At 44.7% G+C, this 26,701-nt stretch overlaps 1 protein-coding gene and 1 long non-coding RNA gene across 2 annotated transcripts in view; one reads left to right on the top strand and one right to left on the bottom strand.

The window, feature by feature from the left end:
* LOC310673491 overlaps window positions 1–26,701 on the top strand; it is a 102,835-nt gene that overhangs the window by 65,735 nt on the left and 10,399 nt on the right. The window lies entirely within an intron of this gene.
* Window positions 21,528–26,701, bottom strand: part of SDC1 (syndecan 1) — a 35,142-nt gene continuing 29,968 nt past the window's right edge. The window contains exons 3-5 of the mRNA XM_083431787.1: window positions 25,823–26,361; window positions 25,418–25,565; window positions 21,528–23,702 (exon numbers count right to left, since the gene is read on the bottom strand). Of these exons, the coding sequence (XP_083287913.1) occupies window positions 23,536–23,702; window positions 25,418–25,565; window positions 25,823–26,361 (854 nt within the window). The 3' untranslated portion in view covers window positions 21,528–23,535. The remainder of the gene's footprint in view (window positions 23,703–25,417; window positions 25,566–25,822; window positions 26,362–26,701) is intronic.

Raw genomic sequence — 26,701 nt, 5'->3', positions numbered from 1 at the left:
TCGGAGTCCACCAAAATAGGGGGCATCTTATACATGGGGGCGTCTTATAGACAGAAAAACATGGTATCTATTTATGCTGAGGGTCTTCAACCACTTGGGCACACCTGAAAAGCAGAGAGACTGTTATGGGCCCCACACATGTCAACAGCTCTTCAATCCCCTACTGTAAGAAGGGAATTTTTCAACTTTCAAATTCCCAAACGGAGGGGTGCTTTAAAGATCTAACATAACTTGGGAATTCAAAACATGTTTTGGCTAAATCAACGTGATTCACTTTTGCATTGGTAAGTAAAAATGTGTGTAAAATTGCATAGAATTTTTTATTTTTTATTATGTATTTAGTTTTTAGTTTTATTATGTATTTTTATGTTTTGATTTTTTCTTGTGAACCACCCCGTGAGTATAGGACGGTATACAAATTTTAACAGCAACAACAATAATATGAATAAATCATTTAAAAAGGTTGAAAAGTACTTGCAGCTTTTGTGTTAACATTATTTATTTTCATTTAGCATTATCTGACATTTCCAGAAGGTAAAACTGACATTCTTTTGCTTTCCAAAAGCAGTTCATGTGCTTCTTCATCAAACGTAGACTTGCCAAGCTGTAAATGTTGTCCAATCACAAAAATAATAGCAGATTTGAATTTCTCACACCCAAAAACATAACTCTATGATTCTGTGATTCTAAATACAGGGACAGCTAATGAATATAGTAGACTGGGGGGCATGAGCAAAGCCAGGATTTATTTTAGTGGGGGGGCAGGACACCCACCGATGAGCATCCTTTGTATGGCTCAATCACTCAGTCGGGCTGCCAGCTGATTATTTCTATTATTAGTTGAGTATTTTTATTTATTGACTTGATTGGGGAGGAGGCAACTGCGCCCCCCCCGGCTTCGCCTATGCTGCAGCAGGCAAAAGAAGAGCCTCACACTTGAGATGCAATATGCAGATCATTTGCACCGTCTCAAGTCCCAAGACTCCTTTAAGGACACACAATTTCCGATGTAATCGTTTAGCTGTACCTCGAAACACAACCAGTGGCAGCCAATTCTTCCCATACACGGCATGCAAAGGGCCTTTGGCTGCCAAGTTACACACACATCCCCACAGAAGAAGTCGAGCACAGTGATAACGTTTCCATGGCAGCCAAACTTCGAAGCTTTTTCCGCCCGGCTCTCAGGAGGTGCTTGAGACAGCAGAAATGGATTGCTTGTTGACTCACAATTGATTTGTTCACTCCCAGCCTTGCATGCCACTGACAAATCACCATTGTTTGCTAATTCATTAATAAGCGCTTGAGAGCATGCCCGCATTTCAACCCGGGCTGTGTTGGCACAGATTCATTACTTCAGATTTAGCACAAACGCCTTCCCTCTTCACCACGGCATGCACAATTTCTCAAGATGGAATTCTGCTGTGGGAAATCCCTGCGCACCCAAGATATGTTCAAATCAGCTAGAAAGTAGTTTAACTGCCCAAGGACGCTGTGTGTTGTAATTTTCTGAGGGGGCTGATAGTCCTTTTTTAGAGACTAGCAGCCTCTTTTTTTTTTATTTGTTTGTTTGTTTATTATTACAGTTCTTTCCCACCTTTCCTTCAAGGTGGCATACAGGATTATCCCCCCCCCCCCATCTTCATTTCATTCTCACAACGACCCTGTGAGGTAGGTTTGCCTCAGGTAGGCCCAAAGTGGCCTTCGTGACTGAATGGGGATTGAAACAGCCAATGCTCAGTGATGATGGGAGTCCAACACTGTTATATGCGATATAGAAATTAATAAATGGTAGGCTTTTGAATTGAAGGGACATGGGTGGCGCTGTGGGTTAAACCACAGAGCCTAGGACTTTCCAGTCAGAAGGTCAGCGGTTTGAATCCCTGCGATGGGGTGAGCTCCCATTGCTCAGTCCCTGCTCCTGCCAAACTAGCAGTTCGAAAGCACGTCAAAGTGCAAGTAGATAAGTCTGGCAGGAAGGTAAACGGCGTTTCCATGCACTGCTCTGGTTTGCCAGAAGTGGCTTAGTCATTCTGGCCACATGACCCAGAAGCTGTACGCCGGCTCCCTCGGCCAATAAAGCGAGATGAGCACCGCAACCCCAGAGTCGGTCACGACTGGACCTAATGGTCAGGGGTCCCTTTGCCCTTTACCTTTAGGCTTTTGATTAATTGGGATATGGATGAAAGTACAAGCTGAAGAACTGTGCCAGACAAGGAATCCCTGGCTTATGCAAACCAGCCTGACTGGCCTAGCGAAGAAGACATCTGTTAATATTACAAAATGGGTTGATGGGACATCTGAGGGGAATCCTTTGGCCTGGGGAGACAGATGTTGCCAAGGTGATGGGGTGTGTGTTTGAAGTGATGGGGAAAGAGAATTTTTGAGCAAGGTGTTCTGGGAAGAAGAATGGAGAGAAAAGACTGGGATCCATCTTGGGCAGGTTGGCTGAAGGCTGGCTGGGAGAAATGCCTTGGACTCCAGGGCTGCACTGCTGTGAGGAACAAGCCCCTCTAGAAATGACCATGGTGTAAGATCTGAATTCCCTCTATGCAGACCGAAAGTGTAAATAGGTGAATAAACTCTATTTCTTAAAGCTACAACAGTCTCCACCGTGTCTCCAAAGGAACACAGATCCTGGGTGAGTGCTTGAAACCTCCCTGGAGTTTTGCTATCATTCGGCAGGGAGTGGCACCCAAGTTTTGTAGCAATATGGATGGTGCCCATCTGTCAGAGACCAGGCTGAGGAGTACAACTCTGGTGATGAATGGTGGGAGCCTACGCCTCCCCCTGCGCATGGCCAGGATCCTGAAACACCACAGGAGCAGTGGAGTAGTATTGATTTGGAACAGCAGTTCGCTGAGGGTCACAGCTCGGAAGACAATAGTTGGGCAGAACTGGGAGGTGAACAACAAGAAGGACAACAATGGGGAGAGAGTGAGCAAGCCTCTCAGTCCCGAGGCTAGGAGATTAGATAAGGTGGCTTCGCAAAAGGCTCAGTGGTAGAGAGATCAGGTGGCCAGGAGACGAGAGGACGGAAGTGACCAGAGGGAAGTGGGCAGAACCTTAATTGGGAGCATCTGCACTCTTGGAATGGTGGCTTGTTCTTTTGCCGCGTTCATTGAACATTTCTGTTACTGGTAAGAGACAGCTTTCTCTTTGTACTGCTTATCTATAGCCAAGGGGGCAGGAAGCCGGGACCCCGAAGCCTGACACCATCCCTGTTTTGGGGGGATCTTTCCCAGTCCTACCTGGAAATGTCACATAATAAACATGGCACCTTCTGCATGAACTGAGCTATAGCAAGGTGGGAAGACACATTCCACCCGACTGGCTCGGCCACATGAAGAGACTCAGCGTCTGCCTGGCCCTGAGGCAGGACAATTGAAGAGGCACCTGCCACACCAGAACCCATGTGCAGGTGGAGTCTCTCACGTCATTTCTGGCGGGGATGGCTCCTTGAGCATCCAGAATCCTCTGTCGCATTACAGAGAATTGGGCGTGGTGCTTAATACAGGTAAGAAAGCAGCCCATGTGTTTCTCGTTGCTTTTCATGCAGGAATGCCTCAACTTGGGCAGCTGAAATTCCTGAGCTAATTCTGCCATTCCCAGATTTCCCACCAGAGGTGGAAAGGCCCATGGGGGGCAGGGAACAAATGGGAAGATACATGCCCAAGCTAATGATGCAATAAATAAGGGAAGGTTTAATCTGTTTTCAGCAACTATTTCTATGTAACACAAATGGGTCCAATGTCTATATCTGAAGCAGAAGTCAAAGGAGGAGGGAGATGCAGCTGGGCTGTGGTTTGGAAGTTTCTCCACTTCTGTATCAAATAAATGTTGGAAATGCAAACAGTCCATAAGGTCATTTTTTTCATATGTGGTGGACTTGTAAAAAAAAAAGCAACAGGCTTTTGGGAAATGATACGTAATGAATTGAAGAAGATGTTTAGAATAATCATCTCCAAATGTCTGAAGCATTTCTTTTGGGATTAATAGGGGCAGGGGTCGCAAAAAAGTTGGTTAAATTGTGTGTGTATGCTACCACTGCAGTCAGAATATTGTATGCACAGAAATGGAAATAAGAAATTCCAACAAAAGAGGAGTGGACTTTAAAACTAAATGGAGAAGGTGAAATTGGAGGCAAAAATAAGACCAAAATATGAAATGTTTGTGAAAGGTTGGAGACCCTTTTTAGATTATCTGAGAAATTATTATAGCCAAATGAACTGGAAATATAAGCAATGGAATGAGAATGATAAAGGAATGCAATATAGGATATATGTTTTATAAATAAGTATTTGAGGCAGTAGATAAATGGATTTGAATAGAAACATCATGGAAATAAGGGTGGGAAGCCAAAAAGTTAAGGAAAGATAAGATGGGAACTGAATGGAATTTGTTAACTTGTATGAAAATCAATTTTAAAACTATGATAAAAAAGGAAGTTTCCCTGCTCCTTTGGACCCGGAAAAGCCTTCTGAATTAGCATGGAAGAATTACAAAGGTAAAAGATGTCCAGGTTGGGTATAATCACATATTCATCATGTTCCCCACAGTGGAGGAGAGGGGAGGCACTGCTCAGTTTCCCCCTTATGTCCTTGATGTACAAATATGTGCATGGCTCAGGCTCCTCATTCACAGCACTCTACGACTAGACAGAAATCCCCACTAAGTGATGCGTCTGCTGCTCTTACAGACACTGAATGCTGCTGGCAGCACCTCTGTGGTTGCATCAGACTTATTTTGGCTTTTACCACAAGTAAGCAAGCACAGGCTCCTCTCTCCCTCCCTCCCTCCCTCCCTTGAGAGCCAGTATGGTGTAGTGGTTAAGAACGGTAGTCTCGTAATCTGGGGAACCGGGTTCGCGTCTCTGCTCCTCCACATGCAGCTGCTGGGTGACGTTGGGCTAGTCACACTTCTTTGAAGTATCTCAGCCCCACTCACCTCACAGAGTGTTTGTTGTGGGGGAGGAAGGGAAAGGAGAATGTTAGCTGCTTTGAGACTCCTTAAAGGGAGTGAAAGGCGGGATATCAAATCCAAACTCTTCTCTTCTTCCTCCCTAGATATGAAGCATAGCAAAAGACTGCATGAGGTGCCTTTGAATATTCACCGTGAAACAACTAGGAAAGTGCTTTCAAACATGAAAGGTCAAAATCTTGGTCCAATGCAGAGAGAGACAGACAGAGAAAGAGAGAGAGATTAACTCCTAGGTCAGAGGTTTTCAACTTTTTTGAGTCCACAGCTTCCTTTCATTCTTTCTGCGGCACCCCTGTGGGGCTCACAAGCCCAGTTATGTCACCCCTTGCCTGCAGAGCCGGCAGCCTCTCACCCTTTTTTGAACACCCTCCCTTTGGGGTCCCCAAGAGAGTGGGGCCCTATGCTATAGCTTGTTTAGCTTATACGTAAATCCGGCACTGAGATGAGGGTAGAATCACCCCCTGAGAGTCTGTGCTGTAATCTTCAGCCAGTTCCTGATGGACCGAAGCTTGCAAGCTACATGCACCGTCTTCTTAATAAATAAATGAATGAATGATGGTGCCATCACCCAACCGGAGATTCAAGTTCTGCACAAGCCTCCTGGAGGTCCAGGCAGGGAAACTTGTGTACTCCAGGTCAGCCCTGGAGGTCTGGCAACCCTAGCTATGGGCAATCCCTCTCCATACTCTGCACCATGGAAAACACCACTATGGGAATCAATAGGTCAAGCAGGATATCAGCGTCACTTCATTTGGGATGCCGCCTTGCAATGAAAAAAAAGATGCTCAAAGTGGTCTTACAAGGAGAATACATTGCAAAAATCATCATCATCAACAACAACAATTTATTATTTATACCCTGCCCATCTGGCTGAGTTTCCCCAGCCACTCTGGGCGGCTTCCAATCGAGTGTTAAAAACAATACAGCATTAAATATTAAAACTTCCCTAAACAGGCTGCCTTCAGGTGTCTTTTAAACATAAGATAGCTACTTATTTCCTTCACATCTGAAAGGAGGGCGTTCCACAGGATGGGCTCCACTACCGAGAAGGCCCTCTGTCTGATTCCCTGTAACCTCACTTCTCGCAATGAGGGAACCACCAGAAGGCCCTCGGAGCTGGACCTCAGTGTCTGGGCTGAACGATGGGGGTGGAGACGCTCCTTCAGGTATACAGGACCAAGGCCGTTTAGGGCTTTAAAGGTCAGCACCAACACTTTGAATTGTGCTCGGAAACATACTGAGAGTCAATGCAGATCTCTCAGGACTGGTATTATGTGGTCCTGGCGGCCACTCCCAGTCACCAGTCTAGCTGCCGCATTCTGGATTAATTGCAGTTTCCAGGTCACCTTCAAAGGTAGCCCCACATAGAGCGCATTGCAGTAGTCCAAGTGGGAGATAACTAGAGCATGCACCACTCTGGCAAGACAGTCCGCAGGCAGGTAGGGTCTCAGCCTGCATACCAGGTGGAGCTGGTAGACAGCTGCCCTGGATACAGAATTGACCTGCGCCTCCATGGACAGCTGTGAGTCTAAAATGACTCCCAGGCTGCGCGCCTGGTCCTTCAGGGGCACAGTTACCCCATTCAGGACCAGGGAGTCCACAATAATAGTTTCATAATAACAGCCATGTTACGGGAAGTACCGTACTTCCTGGCTCTCCAATTAGCAGTCGGAATTCACTAGACACAACTCAGTCAAGAACACCATACTTGGCCCTCTTCAAATCCTCTTCCTGCATTGCAGGGACTAGATGCCCCTCAAGGTCTCTTCCAACTCATTTAGCATCTGTCTGTCTCCAGAGACAATGGAGTGCGCCTCCGGAGTAGAAGTCAAACCGCTTTGTTAGCAGCACTGAAGTCCCCTCCCTGCAGGACATAGGAGCCAACTACTAGGAGCCAAGGGTCTTCGCTCCCCCCCCCCATAAAATATTTGAGGTGTCCCCCCCCCCAAGTTACTGGACATTGCCATTCAAATGGTGTGGGTGGGTGCCACATCATGTGATTGGTTTTGTGGGGTGGCCCTTACCCGGCTCCTCCCGTCATATTTTATTCAAGTTGGCACCCTTGTTGTAGGGCAAGCCTGGGCAGTGTGTGTAGATGTCCTAGGCTGCCCAGACGGCAAGTCAAGACTGCCCCCCTCTCAATCTCTCTGATGTGGCCCAAATGAAAGCAGAACAACTGACCCCAGCTTGACTGCAGGGGTTGGCGGAAGGAGGTATATAAGTTGCCATCTAACCACCTCAGTCTATTCTGGTCCATGCTGGTTTTGCAATAATTTGTTTGTTTGTTTGTTTGTTTGTTTGTTTGTTTGTTCGTTCGTTCATTCAGTCATTCATCTGTTCTGTACCACAACTGCAGCATTTTACAATTTTTTAAACACAGAAATTTGCATTTCCCCCCAGCACATGTTCACCCAAAGATCGCCGAAGAATTGATGCTTTTGAATTATGGTGCTGGAGGAGACTCTTGAGAGTCCCATGGACTGCAAGAAGATCAAACCTCTCCATTCTGAAGGAAAGCAGCCCTGAGTGCTCACTGGAAGGACAGATCGTTAAGCTGAGGCTCCAATACTTTGGCCACCTCATGAGAAGAGAAGACTCCCTGGAAAAGACCCTGATGTTGGGAAAGATGGAGGGCACAAGGAGAAGGGGACGACAGAGGACGAGATGGTCGGACAGTGTTCTCGAAGCTACCAGCATGAGTTTGACCAAACTGCGGGAGGCAGTGGAAGACAGGAGTGCCTGGCGTGCTCTGGTCCATGGGGTCACGAAGAGTCAGACATGACTAAATGACTAAACAACAACAACATGCATTTAGCTGTGCAAATGCCAGAGATGTGCAAAGAACCAGTGGCGGAGCAAGCTGATCGGGCGCCTGGGGCGGTGTGCGTGCCCTGAGCTCAGGGGCAGGGCCAACTGCCTGCGGGGGTGGGGTCAGCTGCCCATGGGGGTGGTTCGAGCCGGGGCAGGACGCTCCATGGGGCCTCCAAAGAGCCTCCCTGCCTCCTCCCACTCAGCCGCCCTACAGCTGAAGGGGACACAGTGAGCGGGCTGTTTGGGACTGTGCGGAGGCTGCGGGTGCCCAAGCCTTTGCATCACTCCCGGGAGAGACACATGGCTTGGGTGCGCTGCAGGCCCTGCGGTGATTGCCGCCTGGTGTTTTGTCACCCCCTCAGTGGTGACACCCGGGGCGGCCCGCCCCCACTGCAGCCCCCTTCCTCTGCCCCTGCAAAGAACAAAGGTTTGCTGTATTCTAGCCCACGTATTAAGCCTGGAAAGAGTGAGTCAGGTTGCTTAAAAATGCAGACCAGTTGCAAGCTTCAAGCTGTTGCTGTGCCTCCCAGCTCATTCCTTCCTTCTATTCCATCGTTCATCCTTCTTCCCCTTCTCCTATAGAGCAGTTCGCTCACTTGTGGCACAGAATATCCTCTAAGAGGTTGGGGGTGGGGAGATGTGCATCAGTGACCTCTCCCACTTCCTGTGTATCAATGTTGTGACCTCTGAGTTGCAACCTGGCAAGGCAAAACTTTCGGATTAGTGCCGGGGATTCTCTGTTAATGCTGATGCCTCTCCCTCCGCCTTGGAATCCTGGTCACTTTCTGCCTATGAGAGCATTCAGTGAAAAGACTATTATGAAAATGAAATACAAACCAACTGCCTAAGGGTGCATGAGCACATTTCTGAATTACTGATTAATAATATTTTCTTTTATCTTTTTTTCTTCCTGCTTCAGATCAACTCCAGACTTGGCTTTCTTGAATAATCAGAGATTTCCCTACCTGATGCCTAAAAATAATTACTCCCCTAAGGCATCAGTCCTCTGACAGTGTCTCTTGAGTTTCTCTGTTAAAGCCAGTGGATTACTTGAGAATAAATGCAATAAGAGCTGAACTTGAAAGTGTTTCTCTCTGCTAGGGCCTCTGGAAAATAGAGAGGATCCCTTTGCTGCAGCTCTCTTTTTCAACATGCATCCTTACAGCCGTTCTCAACCTGTGGGTCCTCAGATGTTGTTGGACTACAACTCCCATCATCCCTGAGCTCTGGCCTTGCTAGCTAGGGGTGATGGGAGTTGTAGTTCAACAACATCTGGGGACCCACAGGTTGAGAAAGGCTGCTTTAGAACAACATATTTCAACTGAACTGTGGGTGAGCAGGGGCCTTCCATCCAGTGGCGTAGTGGGCACAGGGCTCAAAATTGTTAGAGGCGCAAAATTTCAACACCCAGCGCTGCCTTAATGCAGCTGTGCACTTCCATTGCTGAAAAGGACTTCTCCATGCAAACCCGGAAGTGACCTCTCCAGACAATGGAACGGCTCTTCTTTTCTTATCTCTACAGCTGCATTCTCCTGGCTGACATGGATGCCAGTTAGGCAGTTGAATGCGCACACGTACTCCATCCATTTCCCTCCTTCCCATCCCTTCGCCACATGGCCCCAGATGCTGGCAACACACGCTACACCACTGCCTCCATCTAAAGTAGGGTCGGGAAAACCTGTGTCTCTGCAGACATTGTTGAAAGCTGCTCACATGGGAGTGTGGCCTTTGGGCTAAAAGAATAGGTTCTCCATCTCTGCACTAAACTGAACTGGGGAAGCTGGGAATATTGACACAACACCTGCAACCTCTACTGTTAATATGTTAATAATAATAATAATTTATTATTTGTACCCTGCCCATCTGGCTGGGTTTCCCCAGCCACTCTGGGCGGCTTCCAACAAAGATGAAAAATACACTAAAATGTCACATATTAAAAACTTCCCTGAACAGGGCTGCCTTCAAATGTCTTCTGAATGTCAGGTAGTTGTTTATTGCTTTGACATCTGATAGGAGGGCGTTCCACAGGGAGGGCGCCACTACCGAGAAGGCCCTCTGCCTGGTTCCCTGTAACTTGGCCTCTCGCAGTGAGGGAACCGCCAGAAGGCCCTCGGAGCTGGACCTCAGTGTCTGGGCAGAACGATGGGGGTGGAGACGCTTCTTCGGATATACTGTTGTCTTCTTCTCCTTGCTTCTATTTAAAGTTGTGCCCAAGTAGTATAAGAGTGCCTCAAAATGTTTGGGGTTAACTGCCTTGAGATCTATGGGTATACCACTACTACTAACAGTAATAATGGTGCTTTGGATGGGACCACGGTTTTTCTCCAACTTGCCAGTGCATTGGCAGAAGGCTAGCCTGAGATGATCCCCAGCTGGTATCAACATCACCATGTGATCATGGAAATGACATCACATCAAGGGGAATGCAGTGACAGAGGAAAGGGAAGATCTTTGAGAGCAAGCGAGGCATGTGATAAATTGTCTGTGCTTGGGAAATTGTCTTAAAATAGCTAATATTTTCCCCCACAAAAACCTCAGTGTGTCATGCAAGCACAGAACTTATTTATCTTCTTCTGCTTCATCTCAGAGGCAGCTGGCACTGGACCATGGATCACTTGCTTTCTAAACACTGATTGGCTGAAAGCCACTGGGAATTCATTTAATTACTATTAGGGTTTTTTTAAAAAAAATCTCCCCCAAGCCGCTCTACGCATTAAGTTAGGGAGTCTATTTCCCCCTTGAAGGCTTAGGGCAGTGGAACAAAAGCAAACATCATCAAACAATTAGGAGCATAGGAATTTGCCTTCTGCTGAGTTGCAACATAGTTCTGTCTGCTTTGGAATTGTCTACACTGACTTGCAATGGATCTCAATGATATCAGACAAAAGCATACCTTCCAACATTTCTCTGATGAAAATAGGGACATCCTATTCAATTAATAATAATAATAATAATAATAATCCCCACCCATCTGGCTGGGTTACCCTGGCCATATATAAAAACATAATAAAACATCAAACATTAATAGTAACAATCTGATCCAATATAAAAAGTTACAATAACTTCAAAATAAACAACTTATACCAAACAAAGCAACATTCAACCATTCTTCAGAATCTAATAGAAAACAGTAAAATTAAACATCAGCAAATAATAATTGAACAGTTGGTGTTTGGCTGTTAATCAGGGAAGAGCCATAGCTTATTAGAACAGCTAAAAATGTGACAAAACATTTGTTCAATAAAAACAATCCAAAATGGAAAAATGAATTTACACCAAAACAGAGAGCAGGCCCCAATGACTTCATTGCAGAAGATGGAACAGATGTTGTACCAATCAAGGATGGTTTTTGAATTTGATGCTGAGTACCAGTTCACTGGGTCCAGAGAATGGTTTGTGAGCATGCAGCACTATAGCATTGGTGTTGTGGCTTGCTAGACCAGCATGGGTCTGACCCGTAAACGCTTCTGAGTTTTCAAAAAGAAAAGCCGCATGCAAGTGTGCGTTGCCTCTGTGATTGCTTCTTCTCCATAGCTAAGTGGATCCTATGTAACATCTTGGAATGCAATTCTTCTTTGGCTATCACTCGTAGCCAAGTAAGATTGTCTTCCATGAACACAGTCTTAACAGTGTGTCCGTAGGTGACTGTGGAGGCCAATTCTGGATCCACACGTCCTTTCACAGCGGGGACATAGGTTTCTGGGCAGGAGTTGATTGCAGTGAGGGTTTGCCAAGCGTGCCTTCCTCTTAGCACATTTCTCCATTTCCTGAGTTCAAGCGTCTTCAAAGCCCATGACACTTTTGGTAAAGGCTGTTCTCCAACTGGAGCGCTTGCAGGCCAGTGTTTCCCAGTTGTCTGTGTTTACATTTTTAAAGATTTGCTTTGAGAGAGTCTTTAAACCTCTTTTGTTGACCACCAGCATTATGCTTTCCATTTTTAAGTTTGGAATAGAATAGTTGCTTTGGAAGACGATAATCAGGCATCTGAACAACATGACCAGTCCAACGAAGTTGCTGTTGAAGAATCATTGCTTCGACGCTGGTAATCTTTGCTTCTTCCAGTACACTGGAGTTAGTTTGCCTGTCTTCCCAAGTGATTTGTAAACATTTTTGGAGACACCGTAAACCCTTCTGAGTTTTCAAAAAGGAAAGCTGCATGCAAGTGTGTGTTGCCTCTGTGATGTGGTCGCTTCCTCCATAGCTATGTGGATCCTATGACAACATCTTAGAATACAATTCTTCTTTGGCGATAACTCATACCCAAGTAACATTGTCTTCCATGAACACGGTCTTAACAGTATGTCCGTAGGTGACTGTGGAAGCCAATTCTGGATCCACACGTCCTTCCACAGTGGGGACATAGGTTTCCGGGTGGGAGTTGGTAACAGTGATCCTATGCTAAGTGGATCCTATGATGCTGCCATAACATCTAAAAACCATGGGATTTTTAGAACGCAATACACTATACTGGCCAGTTCTCACCACCACCAAAATTAACTAGCATGGCTTGATGGTGCCCCCAAATACATTCAAAGTGTGAAGGGATCAGATGTGCCTGATCTCTGAACATGGAGCTGTAAGACCAGGCTCCATAGGACAACCTAAGCCTGTTAGTTCTGCTCAGTGCAATGTGTGAGCAGCAGACTTTGGGCTTTAATATTTCAGCAGCATCCTGCGCAGTGGCAAAATTTGGCGCCCCCACCTCTCACTTTCCGTTGCTCATCATTGTTGCGGTGGCCCCTGGGGTGCCCTCTCGGCTTGGCACCCGGTGTGGGCAAACCAGTCATGCTCCCCGAAATCCGCCTCTGGTGTGAGGCTGTGGCGGAGCCAACCGTACATGTAAATTCTGCCTTTCCATGAGCTCATTCATTGCCCTGAACCATCCGCTGCCACACTGGATACATAATCTTCAATTACTCGAGATGGGAGACTGATAACTGTGCAAGCAGGGAAATAAAGGCATCCAGACTCCACACCCTTGCAAGGCAGACATGCTTCCCTGATCTACAGATTTTAACTTGGGGGCTCTAGAGCCTCAAGGCTTTCTCCGCAAGGGAGGTGGGAAGCCAGCAAAATGGTGTCAGGTGACTGTGGTTTATATGAGATTTAAACTTCACATCTCAACCTTTGAACTTCAAATCTCAAAAATGTACACTTTGGTTTTCTGGCCCCAAGTCTAGCTACTGAAAGAGTTGGATGGATCATTGATTCGCAAGTCCAAAAAGGGAACGAGGGGGAAAGAAATCCTTGCTAATAAACATCCTGACAAGTGAAACAAAGCCCTCTTTTCATGGAGGAATCCAGCTGAGACATGCTACTACTTCCTCTTGAAAGGAGTATCAAAGAAAAAATACACGGTAGATTAAAGGCAAGTACCTGCCTGCTTATGACAAACAGAGACTGAATGCTAATAAGCAGTTTCAGGAAAGGCAAAATTGAAGAACGTTTAGGGAGCGCACACACAAACACCTTTTTTCTCCAGGCCTCATGTGCAATTCTGTCTCTCTGCACCCAGATGCTTAGCACCTACTCCTGCCTTTCACAGGCATCCAGAAAAGATCTTTGGAAATCTCTCTGGAGTCCAACCCTCACTTGGCAAATAGTTTAGCATGCTTGGTGGGGGATGGGGGAGAACCTCTCTAGTGACATGATAATGCTTCAGCTCTATTGCATTTGGACGGGTGTTGAGGTCAATGCAACCTATTAACCAGAGAAAGCATTGATAGCTTTGGATTTCATCTGGCAACCTTGTTATGTCTGCTTGCTTTGGTTGTGATATCTGGTGGGTTAGGGAAAGCTGTACAAAGGTGACATGTCATTTAATTGAATTTTACATGTGTTGGCTTTCTTTCCAAAGTAGTTCTTGGAAATCTGGCTTTTCTCCCCATCTCTGAGGTATGAAATTTCTCCCCACACACTCCATTCTTCGTAGGGTTGCCATATGTCCTCTTTTTCATGATGGGAGTCGTCACAGAGATCCATAGTTAAAAGTGGAAGTTGGCAAATGTGTTCCCTTTTTACCTCTTCAAAATATGGCAACCCTACCAGGGGGACAAACAACAAAACAGAAAAAGCAGGACATTTTTTTGGTTAATGTTTTGTTTTCCTCACATAAGAACAAATCTCAACAAATGAAAATCTTATCAACAGGGTGCTTTGATGTCTTCCCGAAATTAAAGATTCCCAAAAATCGTTTGCTAAGGATAGATTTGTTGCACATGCTGTCCATATAGGTCTGAGATGAAATTTTAAAAATTTACAATAATATAAAACTATTTAACTTCAAAACATACATCATAGACTCTGGGGAGATTATAACATGTTTGCAGTTTTCTCCTTATTCCAATCTCCAGATGACCTTGGGCTAGTGCTGGGTTTCCCAGGCTTGGGTCTCCAGCTGTTTGGGACTACAACTCCCATCATCCTTAGCTAGCAGGACTAGTGGGCAGGGATGATAGGTGTTGTAGTCCAAAAACAGCTGGTGACCCAAGTCTGGGAAACACTGGCTCTCCCTCAGCTTTGTAACTAACCTCACTTGGCTGTTGTGAAGATAAAAGGGGAGGAGATGCAAGCATGCTGATTACAGTAATTTGGAAAAAGTACTGGCTGAAAAAGTGCTATCAAACTCCCTTTCATAGAAGGCTTTTTGTGGATCATCTTCTAACCTGAAGCAAAGGAGTTTCAGATTTCCTGATGGCTCTGGTCTTTCTCCAAAAGCAAGATTCTAGCACAAGTTCAACTTTCTCCTCATGTGGGTTGAAGTTCCTGTTGCTTAAAATATGATTTGTCTAATCCCCAATCCATCACAATGATCGTCAGTGATAAACGATAAACATGCATGTGAGCCTTACCTTGTTGACCTTCGTAAATCTCCTCTGAGAAAAGCCCTTCCTTTGTTAAGAAGTCAACAGATGCTAAGCCCTTTCAGCTGGATGTTGCCCAACCTCCCTTGTAACTTTCGCTAGTGCCTTGGTGCAAAATATTGCACCTTTCACTACCCGAACTTAGACATTTCTCTTCCGGTTGGTGGAGGGATAAGACCACTGGTCACACCTGCAAACAGCAGACCGTCTGCTTACTAACACTTTGAAGGAAGGAACCATGGCAGCTGTAGAAAGCTTTCACTGCCTTTTTGGTTATCCTGTAAATCAGTGGGTTGTATTCTTCACTCCTTATGGGTATGTTTAGCCTGGAAAAGAGGAGACTGAGAGGCGATGAGATAGCCATCTTCAAATATCTCAAGGGCTGTCACATGAAAGAGGGAACAAGCTTGTTTTCTCCTGCTCTAGAGGGCAGGACGTGAACCAGTGGCTTCAAGTTACAAGAAAGAAAATGACGACTAAACATCAGGAAGAACTTTCTGACAGTAAGAGCTGTTTGGCAGTAGAACAGTCTCCCTTGGGAGGTTCTCCTTCCTTGGAGGTTTCAAGCAGATGTTGGATGGCCATCTGTCATGGATGCATTAGCTGAGATTCTTGGATTGTGAGGGGTTGGACTAGACTTGTAATACATAGCAGAGGTAGAAAGTGGGGTGCCCACCCTAGGTTGTTGGACTACACTCCCCTTACCTTGGTGGTCAATGGGCAGGGATGATGGAAGTCGTAGCTCAACATCTGAATGGCACCACACTGGCTACCCTCCCTGGTGAGAAACACAGCCCTTCTTAAAGAAGTAGATTCCTACCAAACACCATCCAATTCCCAGGTGTTTACTTCTGCATGCCACCAAATATATACTCTTAAAAATAATAAGGTTGGCTCTAATTGGATAGGCTGGCCTCATAAAGTCTGCTGGGTTTGTGAAGAAGAAGAAGAAGAAGAAGAAGAGGAGGAGGAATTTGGATTTGATATCCTGCCTTTCACTCCCCTTCAGGAGTCTCAAAGCGGCTAACAATCTCCTTTCCCTTCCTCCCCCACAACAAACACTCTGTGAGGTGAGTGGGACTGAGAGACTTCAAAGAAGTGTGACTACCCCAAGATCACCCAGCAGCTGTGGAAGAGCGGAGATGCAAACCCGGTTTCCCAGATTATGAGTCCACCGTTCTCAACCACTACACCACACTGAAATTTGCTTACATGAAGTTGTGAAGTCTTTAAGATGCCGCAAGACTCTTTGTTGCACAAATTTGCTAAGTTTGTTTGCTACATCTCTGATATTTGTCAGTTTATTTTTTTAAGCACAAGACTCTTAATCTCAGGGTTGTGGGTGCAAGCCCCACGTTGGGCAAAAGATTCCTGCATTGCAGGGGGTTAGACCAGATGCACTCGTGGTCCCTTACAACTCTTCTACTTTATTTATTAAATTTGTATATGGCTCTTCATCCGAAGATCACAGTGCGATCAGAGTTCCAATGTCATTAAAAGGCAAGGGAGTCCTGATGATCTACTCCAAAATAAATAAAATAAATCGCCAATTGATTTGAAAGGGCCAGGAGTCCTTTCCGCACAGGTCGTGCAGAGCTGGGATGACTTGGGGTTCTTGTGTGACTCATCTCTATGAAAGTACAGTCATAGTCAAGACCTCACTGAGGATCAGACACAGTTCTGGCTGGGAACAGAGTCTGGGCTGGTGATCACTTCCCACAGCAAAACAGGCCACTGCAGAAAAAAGTTGCACAATTTTTCAAGAGACTAATCCAGAAAGCTGCATCTTAGGGTAATGAGCTTCAGCATTACAGCTTGGGTGCAATTTTCCCATAGACGTGTTTTTACAGCTGTGGTTAATGTGTGACTAATCCTTACTGTGGAGTAAACCACATTACCACTCCTTAAAAAACTGGGAAACTTCGTTAGTATGTTGCGGGGGCGGGGGCAGGGAGGGGATGGGAATAGACCGAAAGGGCAACTGCTGAAAATGTAAGATGATTCTCAATTATTTTTTACTGGTTTGAGCTGTGCATGTTTTATGATGAACTATTAGATCTGGCTACAGTTACTTTATGACTATATATATATATCTCATGGAAGTAAAAGCAAGGAGAAGCCTTTGACTTACATATAAGCAAATGCCGACAAATATTAATGGCAGTAATAAAGTCAGCTTGCTTCTTGAGCTGACATTCCTTCAAATAATTACTAAATATTCAAGCTCTCTGGCCCTGCAAGCAGACCACCCAAAATTACTTTCCAAAATTATATTCCAAAATTACTACAGTGGAGCCTCGGGTTAAGAACTTAAAATTCGTTCTGGAGGTCCGTTCTTAACCTGAAACTGTTCTTAACCTGAGTTACCACTTTAGCTAATGGGGCCTCCTGCTGCCACCGCACCACTGCCGTGAAATTTCTGTTCTCATTCTGAAGCAAAGTTCTTAATCTGAGGTTCTATTTCTGGGTTAGCGGAGTCTGTAACCTGAAGGTACCACTGTACTTTCTTTAGTGAAGCAAGGGGGCAGGGAGAGGGTTGGGGAACCCAACCTAGAACACATTCAATGCTATATCATCACTTTAGCATATAGGTATATAAATAAAAAAATCATTGAATTTGAATGGGACCACAAAGGTCATCTAGTCCAACTCCCTGCAATGCAGGAATCTTTTTACCCTATGTGGCTTTCAAACCCATGACCCTGAGATTAAGAGTCCTGTGCTCTACCCACTGAAGAAAGGTTCACATAAAATCCAGCACCAGAAGGACTACCAAAATTAAACAGAAAAGGCAGCACATACCACAGGACATTTCATCAATCTGGTGTCCTCCAGAAATTTTTGACTATGACTCTCATCAACCCCAACCAGTATGCTGAAAGGGACTGGTGGGAATTGTCGTCCAAAACTTCTGAAGGGCAGCAGGTTGGGAAAGGCTGTAACAAAAATGTTAACAGGGAACAAACAAAGAAGCACCGAAACATCAACTACCAACAATTATATATAAGGCCTGGATATACATTTGCATATGTATATGCAAATGTATATTTGAGCTCCCATTGCTCGGTCCCTGCTCCTGCCAACCTAGCAGTTCAAAAGCACGTCAAAGTGCAAGTAGCTAAATAGGTACCGCCCCAGTGGGAAGGTAATTGGTGTTTCCGTGTGCTGCTCTGGTTCGCCAGAAGCGGCTTAGTCATGCTGGCCACATGACCCGGAAGCTGTACGCCGTCTCCCTCGGCCAATAAAGCGAGATGAGCGCCGCAACCCCAGAGTCATCCGCGACTGGACCTAATGGTCAGGGGTCCCTTTACCTTTATACATTTGCATAAGTGTGGGTCCAGAATGCATGAGAGTGGAGGAGAACCAGACAGTTATGCTCTGGCTGCTACCACCACATATTCATGACCTAAGATGTTTCACCACTCAGTTTGAGGATAAACAGACCATAACTGGAGGCAATTTACACAGCAAAGCAACACACAAGGTTCAGGCAGTAGTTTTAAGCAGATACACAAATCCAGCTTGAACATTTGTGCAGCCCTGCAGTGTAGACTCAATCAGGAACATTTGTTCCACAGTACAGAGTTGCTTGGGAAAGTTAAGTCAGGGATGCATAACCTGCTGGATTCCATCGTCCCCGACTCAAGACTTCTCAATCTAATCACTTGTATGCTTCTGTAGAGTATTGCTTTCCTATTGCTTTCCTTGAGATGCCGCTAGGTATCTCATTATTCCATTAAGCTTATCCCTTCCAAGATATCTTGTAGACCCAGCAAACATTAAAATGAGGGTAGCCTTTACATAGGCAAGATTAAATGTCCTTCCACTAGCAGATTGGATGGGATGGCACAAAGGAATTTCTAAGAAGGACAGAGTCCGTGGTTGCAACTCTGTCAATAGAAGATACAACTCATGTGTTCCTTGAATGCCCTTTTTATAATAATCTTAGAAACGACTATATTTACACATTGTTAAGATCACAGAATGGGACGCGGGTGGCGCTGTGGGTTAAACCACAGAGCCTAGGACTTGCCGACCAGAAGGTTGGTGGTTCGAATCCCTGCAACAGGGTGAGCTCCCATTGCTCGGTCCCTGCTCCTGCCAACCTAGCAGTTCGAAAGCACATCAAAGTGCAAGTAGATAAATAGGTATCGCTCCAGCGGGAAGGTAATCGGCATTTCCGTGCGCTGCTCTGGTTCTCCAGAAGTGGCCTATTCATGCTGGCCACATGACCCAGAAGCTGTATGCCGGCTCCCTCGGCCAATAAATGAGATGAGCACCGCAACCCCAGTCAGCCACGACTGGACCTAATGGTCAGGGGTCCCTTTACCTTTATGATCACAGAAGGAAAGGTCATCCTTAGCAAAGACTTGTTTTTGATGTCTGGTGTAGAGAAGTATATATCCTTCAGAATATCTAAATTTCTTGCTAAGGCTCTACAAATCTGGATGTATAGGAAATGATTTATCCTTTAAGGGTTAAGGAGCAGAAATGTACAGTGGTACCTTGGGTTACAGACGCTTCAGGTTACAGACTCCGCTAAGCCAGATATAGTACCTCGGGTTAAGAACTTTGCTTCAGGATGAGAACAGAAATCATGCTCCAGTGGCACAGCAGCAGTGGGAAGCCCCATTAGCTAAAGTGGTACCTCAGGTTAAGAACAGTTTCAGGTTAAGAACAGCCCTCCAGAACGAATTAAGTTCTTAACCCGAGGTACCACTGTAAATCTCTATTATTACTTAGCATTTTCATGTGTATAACAGCTGTCTGCTAAAGTACAATAAACTGACTTGACTTGCTGGCTTGGACTGGTGGGTGCTGGAAGTCCAAAATGTCCGGAAGTCCCCAAGTCACCCACACCTGCAATGGGACAAGTGCAGTTTGGGCAGGAGTTCTTCAAGAGAGCAGTTATGTTGATAAAGTAATTGCAGGATTCCTTTCCTAGCTAGTGGCTCAATAAAACCTTCTACAGCACACCCAACTAACACCATCATACAGAAAGATATTTAAGAGCTCACACTGCTGGTCTTTGTTACCATAAATTTTGCCATAATTTTTTTGCCATAAATTGAAAGTCCCAATTGACCAATACTATGGACTCACAGTTTATTATCAAAGAGAAACGGACAATGAGTGGTATAAATGCAGTTACTCTTCAACTACTAGGGATCACTCTGGACCAGAAGGGAACCACCAGACAATCTTAATTAAGGAATGCAACCCAGCTAGCCTTGTTGCAGCAAAGAATTTTGTTTACTACCCAAGAACACACGTACCAATGAAGAAGTGGTGCTTAGCAAATAGTGCAAAGTTTTCCATGTGCAGAGGGAAAGTTGTTTTTCTGTAAAAAAATGCTTCCAAGTTCAACCCCATGTGTTGCAAGCTCATTTAAAGCTTAAAGTTAGCAACTGTCTACCACACAGTAGAAGGAAAAAAATGTTTCATTGCAACTGTAGTGCAATGAAACACTGGAGGAGCATGATTTTTTCTTGTTACCTGCCCTGAACATATTAGTACTTCCAGGTTGTAAATATATGCTCTTTTTGGTTGTTGTGTACTATTTTACTGTTTTTATTTCATTTTTAACTGTTATTATTTCATGCAATGCTTTTATTTTTATTTTACTGTTGTAAGCCAACCCAAGGTCTGGGAGGACTAAGAACAGCAAAGTGGATAATTTAAAATCTTACTCATCTAAGATGCAACATGAAGCAATTTTACCCTCATTTCACATATAGACATTTCCACTCCCCAAATCAAATATGCGGTAAGCAACCAAAATGGCCAATACAGCGAGTGGTACATTTTGTGTTTCCCCAACAGCACCACCGCATACTCTGCTTTTGTAAATCCCTTTCGTTTTTATTAGAAAGAAAATGTAGCAGAATTTTTGTAATTCAAGGCAGCAATTATAAAATTGTAAAGTTGGAAGGGATCTTGAGGATCATCTAGTCCAACCCCCCTACAATGCCACTGTCCAATATGGGGATTGAACCTGCAACCTTGGCATTATCAGAAGAGGAGGAGTTTGGATTTGATATCCCGCTTTATCACTACCCTAAGGAGTCTCAAAGTGGCTAACAATCTCCTTTCCCTTCCTCCCCCACAACAAACACTCTGTGAGGTGAGCGAGGCTGAGAAACTTTGATGTCACTGAACAGAGAAGTGTGACTAGCCCAAGGTCACCCAGCAGCTGCATGTGGAGGAGCAGGGAAGCAAACCCGGTTCACCACACTCTAACCAACTGAGCTACCCAGCAGATTCTAGGCATACTTACTGGTCTTATTGAACAGGTCAGCAGGTCTGTCTGTGCAGCAAAATATAGATAGGTCCAGGCTTCATGTGTTTCAGACCAGTTCTTCCATCTTCATGGCAGAGCAGTTGTCTGGATATAGACTGGTCGGGCAGTGTTTTGTGTGTCTCTCTGCCCCATTTCCCTGCCTTCATTGCCGCTGATATTCTGCATGTTCAGTAGCAGCCAAAGCATCGCATGGTCAGCCTCTGGGCCTCCAGAAATTGCCGGACTACGATTTGCACCAACCCTGACCATTGGCTGTGCTGGCTGGGCTTGAGGGGAGTTGGAGTCCAAACACAATATCTGTAGGGCCACACATTCCCAGCTCCAAATACTTTGCCAACACACTCTGAGGTTCAGGTGCCCAGGAGAATTAATAAGCTTTTGGTGAAGGGCAATAGAGACGTCTTAAAGATAAAAGTAAATGAAGTGGGCAAAACAAGACTGCATTCAGTACACAGAGCTGCAACTCTGTGTTTCTGGTGCATTTTTCTGAGGAAACAGTCTTGCAACTCAAAAGAAGAAGCTGAAAATAAAAAAATGGGTATGGACAGGTGGTTCAGGTAATGACACGAAACAGCTTATTTTGGCAGACCGCCTTTTTATTGCATGTGTTCTGTTTGAGAAGTACAAAAAGAACCAACTGAAGGACTTGCATTTCAAAATTAGCAGTTTGCAAGTTACAGACTTCCAGTTTTTGCTTGACCGTTAAAAACGCACACGCTAATTTTATCACTTAAGTCTTGCCCAAAAGAAGTGTGTTTCCTAGATCCGAGAAAGGCAGTGATATCTTTTTTGTACATAAAAAAGGGACACACAATCACTTAAAACCTCATTGTAAAAAGGTAGTTATGGGTAGCTGAGTTGTATTGAATGCAAGTCAGGAGTTGACAGCCTGGTTTCACACGCTGAAAAAGAAAAGTATTTAGCCTATCAAAGATAAAGAGCTTTGCGGCAGTGATATACAGAAGGCACCAATTGTTTGGTTGAAAACTCACAATTATGCTTTATTTGAAAGGTTCTTACTTTACTGTATGTATTTACAGTGCCCTAGTGTCAACTCATTCTTATGCCTACACTTTTTGCTAGAAACAGAAGCGTCTTGCAAGCTAACAAGTGTAAATGGTGAAATAAAGAAGAGCCTAAAACAGTGATGTATGTGGTTTTCCCCCCACCACTAAAAAAAACCCCCAAAGCCTTTACCAAAAAAAACACACACACAAAACTGTTCAGCAGAGAGATAATTCACATCCATGTCATCCTGTACATTACAGAAATCATATACTTATACTTATTCTACACCAGCTAGCTGTTTTTCAAGAGAGCTCCGCCTCCCTCCACACACAGTGTAACTTAACACACATTTAAATACTGCTTTGGAAGTGCTGACATTCACCGGTTTTGGTCCTATCGATACACCTTCCCAACAAGACCCCCAACTTCACACTTTGGGCATGCAAGGGAGTTGAAGGCACCCTACCCATCTTTGACCTCCTCTTCTACACAGAACAGCTTCTGAAGACATTTGCTCTCCAAACTCTCTTAACGCTCTGACACAAGTTGGACCGAGATAAAAGCCAGCCACGTACATTAATAGATGCTAACTCCCTTAGGCTCTGCATGTTGAGCCTGCGCTCCCAGAACCTCGACTACAAACGCCAGTCTAATATGATTCTAGTCCCTGGGACTTGGCAGCAACAGAAGCTCTCATCACCCCTTAACAGGCTCCGTCCTGTACGCTGAATGCCACACCCAGCGTTTTAGGTACCGGGTGGCAGAGGGAGTTTGGAAATCCAGTGGAGAAGTAGCCACTATCCCAAAAATGCAATGCAGAAGAGGTAGATAACAAACGGTGGCTCCGGGACTACTATGTGGACCTGGTACACAGTGAACAAGGACAACAGTACAGCCGGTAGGACCAGAAGTAACTGGGAAAGTGTGCACACCTCTATGCTTCCACCTCTATGTTCCCTCATATTACAAAGCACAGTGTATAAAATAGAATTCCAGAGGAGTTATATGCCTAACTTTTAAGAACTCCATCTCTTTGGACAGACCTTTTAATTTGAGGGATGTCTTCTTTCGCACACCATTCAGCTGCAATAGAGTGACCGAGTGTTACCGTTGAAAAGGGGGTGGGAACATTGAAAGCCACATAATAACCAGTTTTTTTATTATTATTATTATTTAAAAAAGAAAAGAACATTCTCTAATGCACACAGGGATGGCTATTAAGCGATGGGGCCCCAAAATGTCTTTAGCATACACAAACGCACATTATACCTTACTAATTTCTTGGTGCATGTTCCTAGGACGTCAAGACTATATACAATCGGTTCCTTATCTTTTCCCCAGGAGTCCTTAGACTAAGGCTAAGGTTCCGCTTTAAAGGTAATCTTTGTGCAAGAAAGCAGGTATGGTTTTAATTAATCCAGATTGACTTTGGAAAAACAGAGGCGTTCCCAATGGCAAGGAGGCAGAGGCTTAAGCTCAGTCCTATGGCTTTTAGTTTTCCCCACCCCTTTTTAAAACGCAGTGAGAACTCGTGATGTCCAGGAGACATCCAAATGTCTTTTAAACTTTCTTTGTTCATGCGTAGAATTCTTCTTGTTTCTGTGGTTTCTGATAGCCTCCATTTGACTGTTTTGGCTCATCCAGTGAGTAGCTTCCTTCATCTTTTTTCTTCATTCTGTACAGCATGAACCCAACTAGGAATCCAGCAAACAGCAGACCTACTAGTCCGCCAGCGATGACCCCTGTGGAAAAAGCAAGTGCCAAGTTAGATGTATTCAGATTAGGAATAAACAAAGTGATAAAGTATTTTTTTCACACAAAAAAACCCAGAAGCATTCCTGCTCGGTGTCATGTTCTTGGAAATCAAGAAAACGTGTAGACCACTCTTTATGTATGCCACCACAGTGGCATTTTTCATAGTGAAAAATTGGAAAAGCAACATAATCCCCATCAAATCTGACTGGTTAGCTAAAATGATTGAATATTTACGTCTTGCAAAACTAAGAGGGAGAGTAAAAAGAAACACTGTTCGAAAAGTTAATAAAGAATGGTTAATTCTTAAAGAATATCTTAAAAGCTATATGGACAATGCAAATCTCCTAGCAGATTCAGATTAAATCTTGTAAATAGAGGGAAGATATGGTTAAAAAAAAAAAGGGAAATGTAGGAGGAATTACTGCAACATGCATATTGAGTTAAGATTGAGAACATAGCATTAAGAGGAAAGTGGAAAGTCAAATGTGTGTGGTGTGATGTCCAATGTAAAGGTACGAGGGTAGGTATTGTACGAAATGTGTGTACTGTGTATTGTGTAATATCTGTTGAGTTTTATGTTATTAATGTGTGATAACAATAAAGATTATGTTTTTTAAAAAAGATAAAGTATTCCGCCCCCCCAGCAAACTTGGCCACCTCACTGCTCACCTAAATGACCTAATTCTAGATCATTTATGAACAGGTTAAAAGAAGCAGACCCCAATATCAATCATTGAGGGACTCCACTTTCTACATCTCTCCATTCAGAGCCAACTATCCATGGCTACAAGCCATGATGGCTATGGTCTGCAACTGGAGGCGCTAACACTTCCAAATACTAGGTGCTGGAGACAAGAGGAGGGGAGCACGTCCACGTATTCAGACCCTGCTTGAGAGTTTCCCACAGGCATCTGCTTGGCCCCACTGATGCTTCTTATGTTTCTCCAAGAGTGACCAACACTTCATAAAAAGAGCAGCCAGCCAGAGGCATGCTACAAAGAGTTGTTTCTGTGGAATCTACAATCTGGGTCAGGGCTAGACAACATGATGCTCTCTAGATATTGTTCTGTCTATAAATTCCCATCATCAGCCATGCTGGTTGGGAGTCGAGAACCCAACAAGGTCTGAGAGCCTACAGATTCCCCATTTCTGGTCCAGATGAAACAATCCAAGTGTCCACCTTTGGGGGCTAATCTTTTTCCTCCAAGCTGCTAAGAATGGGGCATGCGACAGTATTCTCCATTGAGCACAGCCTTCTGAACAGATATTTAAGGGCCTGATCATGTGCCCTCTACACAAAGGCCCTGCTCACCCTCCACATGCTGAGGAAGCAAGAGTGGGGATGCACTAGTTGTGCTTAGGCTTTGTTATCTGTTGTCACAAAGCTGTATAGTAACTTCAACCCATAAGATGCTTGCCATAGTACTGGGTTGCCCTGGGCATAATTAACCATACAGTGATGCCAATGTGAGCAGCTACTCTGCAGCAGCTGTTGAGGTTGTGACAAGTGTAGAGCTCCTCAAGTTCATACAGCAGCTTTGCTGTGTAGAAAACAGTATGGCAGCTCAGCAACAGCTGTCAACTGAGATAGTGCTAGAGGTTGCACAATAAGTAGTTTAAGCAGGGGAAGAGGGAGAGGGAGAGAGAGGGGTGGAGAGAGAGAGAGAGAGAGAGAGAGAGGAGATCATCTAGTTTCACATACCTCCTAGAACTTCTTTCCTGTCCATTATTCCTTGGGCGGTTCCTGCAGATTTTGCATTCTTTGTTTCTGTATCTACTGATTTATCACCGGGCTGAGATCCCACTCCTAGTACTGAATTTTCTCCATGTAGCTCAATTGAAAAGTCATCCTGCATAGAAGAACAATCACACCATTTTAAATTTCCCTTGCATAGATTCAGTGCATGTATGTTGTTCAAACAGCTACAAGAGTTTATGAGGCAGCGTTGCTACTCAAAGTTCTATCACGACATGTGCTCAAAGTCTGCATTTAAACAGTCTGCAAGCTATAGCACAGGTCAATGGCAAAGCTGAAGGTCAATTAATTGCATTTCAGCGTAAGAGTTTAATTTATGTAGCAGCATGGTGAACAGCGTCTCGTTCTTACCTTACTTCCAGAACCATCCTCAATTAGGATGCCTCCGTCCTCAGGCAGAGAAGGGATTTCATTCTGGTCACCAGAGGATATTGTAGTGGGACTTGCAGTATCCAGACTTCTCTCACTAGTCGGCACAAAGTCCAAAGCAGGTGTTGCATCATCAGTGCTTGATGCTTGATGGACATCTTGATAGACTTCTGCCTCAATGAAGTGTGTGCTAGAAATTTGCGACGTTGTAGTTCTGACTGTGGAAATGTGGTGAGTCGCTGGGATTCTAGTCGTTATGACTGGAGACCTTGTTGTTCCTTGTTCAGTAAATGAGTCCAGCTCATATTCTGTAGCTACTTCTGTCTTGTCGGTCACCAGATCCATCAACGGGACTAAAGGTATGGTTGTTTGGGATACAGGTCCTCCTGGATAGTCTTCTGTAGGGCTGTCTGTTTGCTGTACCTCAGGCTGCTTATATTCCGAGTCAGTTGAGGATTCGGGCAAGGACGACATATTTGTTCTTCCTTGTACTGAAACTTTTACGAAGGTTGCAGGATGGCCTGACAAAGAAACCAAAGCAACAGTATTCATTTTAGTCAGTACACAGGAGGCCTCTAAAAACACACTACATTGCGTAAGAAAAAGCTCACCCAAGTGGTTCAAGAAGTCTGAGGAATCCCTATCTCTTCAATAGCCAATTCTCACCCCGTGGCCAATTAATTATGATACAGTGGTACCTCGGGTTAAGTACTTAATTCGTTCCAGAGCTCTGTTCTTAACCTGAAACTGTTTTTAACCTGAAGCACCACTTTAGCTAATGGGGCCTCCTGCTCCCGCCGCGCCATCAGAGCATGATTTGTGTTCTCATCCTGAAGCAAAGTTCTTAACCCGAGGTACTAT

Source organism: Podarcis tiliguerta, assembly GCF_965153285.1.
Source record: "Podarcis tiliguerta genome assembly, chromosome: 3".
Taxonomy (NCBI): Eukaryota; Metazoa; Chordata; class Lepidosauria; order Squamata; family Lacertidae; genus Podarcis; species Podarcis tiliguerta.
Note: the sequence above shows the minus strand (reverse complement) of the source record. Positions and strands in the feature narration are given on the sequence as shown.